Raw genomic sequence first — 3,093 nt, 5'->3', positions numbered from 1 at the left:
GCTGGAAAAGGAGCTAGTACTTCACATTTATGGAGGCATTTTGGTAGTTGCTCACAAAGGAGATTGTATGTTGCTGCACAAAAGAAGCAATCATTGATTCCATTTCAACCTTCCAATTCAAGTGTTAATCCCTTTGTGACTCCAGGTGCAAGATATTCTCAAGATAAGATGAGACAAATAATTGCTACAGCAATTATGGTTCATGAGCACCCTTTCAGCATTGTTGAGGATGAAGTTTGGATGTGGGGCTTTCAATACGCCAATTCTGAGGTGATTGCTTGGCAATATATGAGGCTGAAAAGAAACAATTGAAGGCTTTGTTACAAGGTGTTAGGAAGATAAGTTAGACAACAGACATGTGGAGATCAAGCCATCAAATTGTTGAATATATGGTTATCACAGGTCACTTTATTGATGCAGGATGGAATCTTCAGAAAAGGATTTTGAGTTTTGTTCAGGTACCTGCTCCTAGACGTGGCATTGATGTTGCGGATGCTATTTTCAAGTGTTTGAAGACTTGGGGAATTGAAAACAAAGTCTTTTCAGTATCTGTTGACAATGCTTCCTATAATGATTCATGTCTAAGGGCTCTTAAGGATACTATCTCAGATAACAACTCATTACCTATTGGTGGTAGTTTGTTTCATGTCAGATGCTGTGCACACATTCTGAATATGTTGGTACAAGATGGGCTAGGTAAAATTAAAGGTATTATTCAAAAAGTTCGTGAGAGTGTCAAGTATGTCAATTTTAATGATTCACGATTGAAAACGTTTGTTGAGATTGCTGAAAACAAGCGTTTGAAGGAGAAAAAACTCATCATTGATTGTCCCACAACATGAAATTCTACTTACAACATGTTATCTGTGGCTTTGAAGTTTAAATCTGTGTTTTCTGTGTATAAGGAAAGAGAACCCCACTACAATCACGAACCATCATCAGAGGATTGGAGAAAAGTTGAGAAGATTTGCAAACTTTTAAAAGTTTTTAATCTTGCTACTCATGTCATTTCTGGTGATGATGCTATCGAAGATAGAGATTCCTTCATGAGAGAAATGGCAACCTCAATGAAAGAAAAGTTTGACAAATATTGGGGAGAATGCAATATGGTAATGTCTCTTGCTTGTGTTTTGGATCCTAGGTGCAAATTACATGTTATTAAATTCTGTTTTCCTTTAATTTACAAACCTGAGCATGTGGCTGCTGAAAATGTTGAAAAAGTGAAGAATACATTGCAAGAAATGCATGATGAATATGCTGAAAAGTGTCATGGTGAGACAATAATAAGTGGAGTTAACACTAATAGTCTAGTTGCTTCTTCTAATGTGGTTAGTTCTGAAATTAGTGGAATCCATGAAATGTTGAATATGGTTCGAGAAAAAGAAGCCATTCATCCAACAAAATCAGAATTAGAAGTTTATCTTGATGAGAGTGCTTACATTCCTGAAGGCAATTCTAAGTCTTTTAGTGCTTTGGAGTGGTGGAAAAATAATAGCTTGAAATTCAAGGTTTTATCCAAAATGGTAGCGGACATATTAGCAATTCCTGTCTCAACTGTCGCTTCAGAGTCTTCATTTAGTGCTGGAGGAAGAGTTATTGATGGATATCATTCTCGACTAAATCAAGAGTCCATTGAAGCTCTCATTTGTGGAGGAGATTGGCTTCGAAACAAGTATGGTTTGAAGAAAAAACCAAAGGTAAAAATCAACTTTCTAATATTTCTCTTTTTAACTAAGTATCTATATTATAGAAAATATTTTCTCTTTTTAAATATGAAAACATTGATATTGTTATGATTTGAGTAGTTAGAATAATAAAATTAAATTTTCATGATATATAAATGAGGTATTATATAATTTATACTAAGATTATGACCACAATTTTATTTTGAACATTCTCTTTTGTACTAATAAAAAAAGTATTTGTTGCATTTATATTATTTAAAAATCTAATGATATGTGTATGTTTGCTTTTTTTTTTCAAGGTGTTGGAACAGGAAGATTAAATCACTTGCAAGCTTGGAGGGTTAATCGATTAATTGTCCAACATTTCCTTTACTGTATTTTGATTTAAGTAGTTATTAGCTTTTATTTGATGTTATGTTTAGTTGGTTTGTTACAACTCTTGATATTGATGAACTTTTTTATTTTGATATGTTACATATTTTGGAAGTAGTCAAGTGAGAATATATTTATATATATATTATCTTTTTTTAATTACTAGTAGTTATTTATTGATATTTTGTCTTTATTTTGTATCAATATTATTCATAAATTTATTATTTTATATTTTATAATTTTAAAAATTAAATTATATCTTAAATTTAATTATTATTACAAAAAAAAAATAGGCCTATTGACAGGCTTCAGGCCAGGCCAGATTTAACAACAGGCCAGACTCAGTACTCACTAAAAAGCCTATACCAGCCTATACTCACTAAAAAGCCTAGACCAGCCTAAACAATAGCTTGAAATTCAAGGTTTTATCCAAAATGGCAGCGGACATATTAGCAATTCCTGTCTCAACTGTCGCTTCAGAGTCTTCATTTAGTGCTGGAGGAAGAGTTATTGATGGATATCGTTCTCGACTAAATCAAGAGTCCATTGAAGCTCTCATTTGTGGAGGAGATTGGCTTCGAAACAAGTATGGTTTGAAGAAAAAACCAAAGGTAAAAATCAACTTTCTAATATTTCTCTTTTTAACTAAGTATCTATGTTATAGAAAATATTTTCTCTTTTTAAATGTGAAAACATTGATATTGTTATGATTTGAGTAGTTAGAATAATAAAATTAAATTTTCATGATATATAAATGAGGTATTATATAATTTATACTAAGATTATGACCACAATTTTATTTTGAACATTCTCTTTTGTACTAATAAAAAAAGTATTTGTTGCATTTATATTATTTAAAAATCTAATGATATGTGTATGTTTGCTTTTTTTTTTCAAGGTGTTGGAACAGGAAGATTAAATCACTTGCAAGCTTGGAGGGTTAATCGATTAATTGTCCAACATTTCCTTTACTGTATTTTGATTTAAGTAGTTATTAGCTTTTATTTGATGTTATGTTTAGTTGGTTTGTTACAAC

General features: G+C 31.4%; 1 protein-coding gene across 1 annotated transcript; it reads left to right on the top strand.

Annotated features, from left to right (window-relative positions):
- Positions 1 to 857: 857 nt before the first annotated feature.
- Positions 858 to 2,005, top strand: LOC112710366 (zinc finger BED domain-containing protein RICESLEEPER 2-like). The gene is made up of 2 exons (XM_025762582.1): positions 858 to 1,697; positions 1,985 to 2,005. Exons 1-2 carry the CDS (start codon positions 858 to 860, stop codon positions 2,003 to 2,005), a joined length of 861 nt encoding a protein of 286 aa, XP_025618367.1.
- The last annotated feature ends 1,088 nt before the right edge of the window (positions 2,006 to 3,093 follow it).

Source organism: Arachis hypogaea, chromosome 1 (assembly GCF_003086295.3).
Source record: "Arachis hypogaea cultivar Tifrunner chromosome 1, arahy.Tifrunner.gnm2.J5K5, whole genome shotgun sequence".
In the NCBI taxonomy this organism is placed as follows: Eukaryota; Viridiplantae; Streptophyta; class Magnoliopsida; order Fabales; family Fabaceae; genus Arachis; species Arachis hypogaea.
Note: the sequence above shows the minus strand (reverse complement) of the source record. Positions and strands in the feature narration are given on the sequence as shown.

What these genes read in the sequence shown, in the direction of transcription:
- LOC112710366 (XM_025762582.1), top strand. Translation starts at nt 858, where the DNA reads ATGTTATCTGTGGCTTTGAAGTTTAAATCTGTGTTTTCTGTGTATAAG. An exon ending in GTTTGAAGAAAAAACCAAAG is followed by an intron (nt 1,698 to 1,984) that starts GTAAAAATCAAC and finishes TTTTTTTTCAAG; the next exon opens with GTGTTGGAACAGGAAGATTA.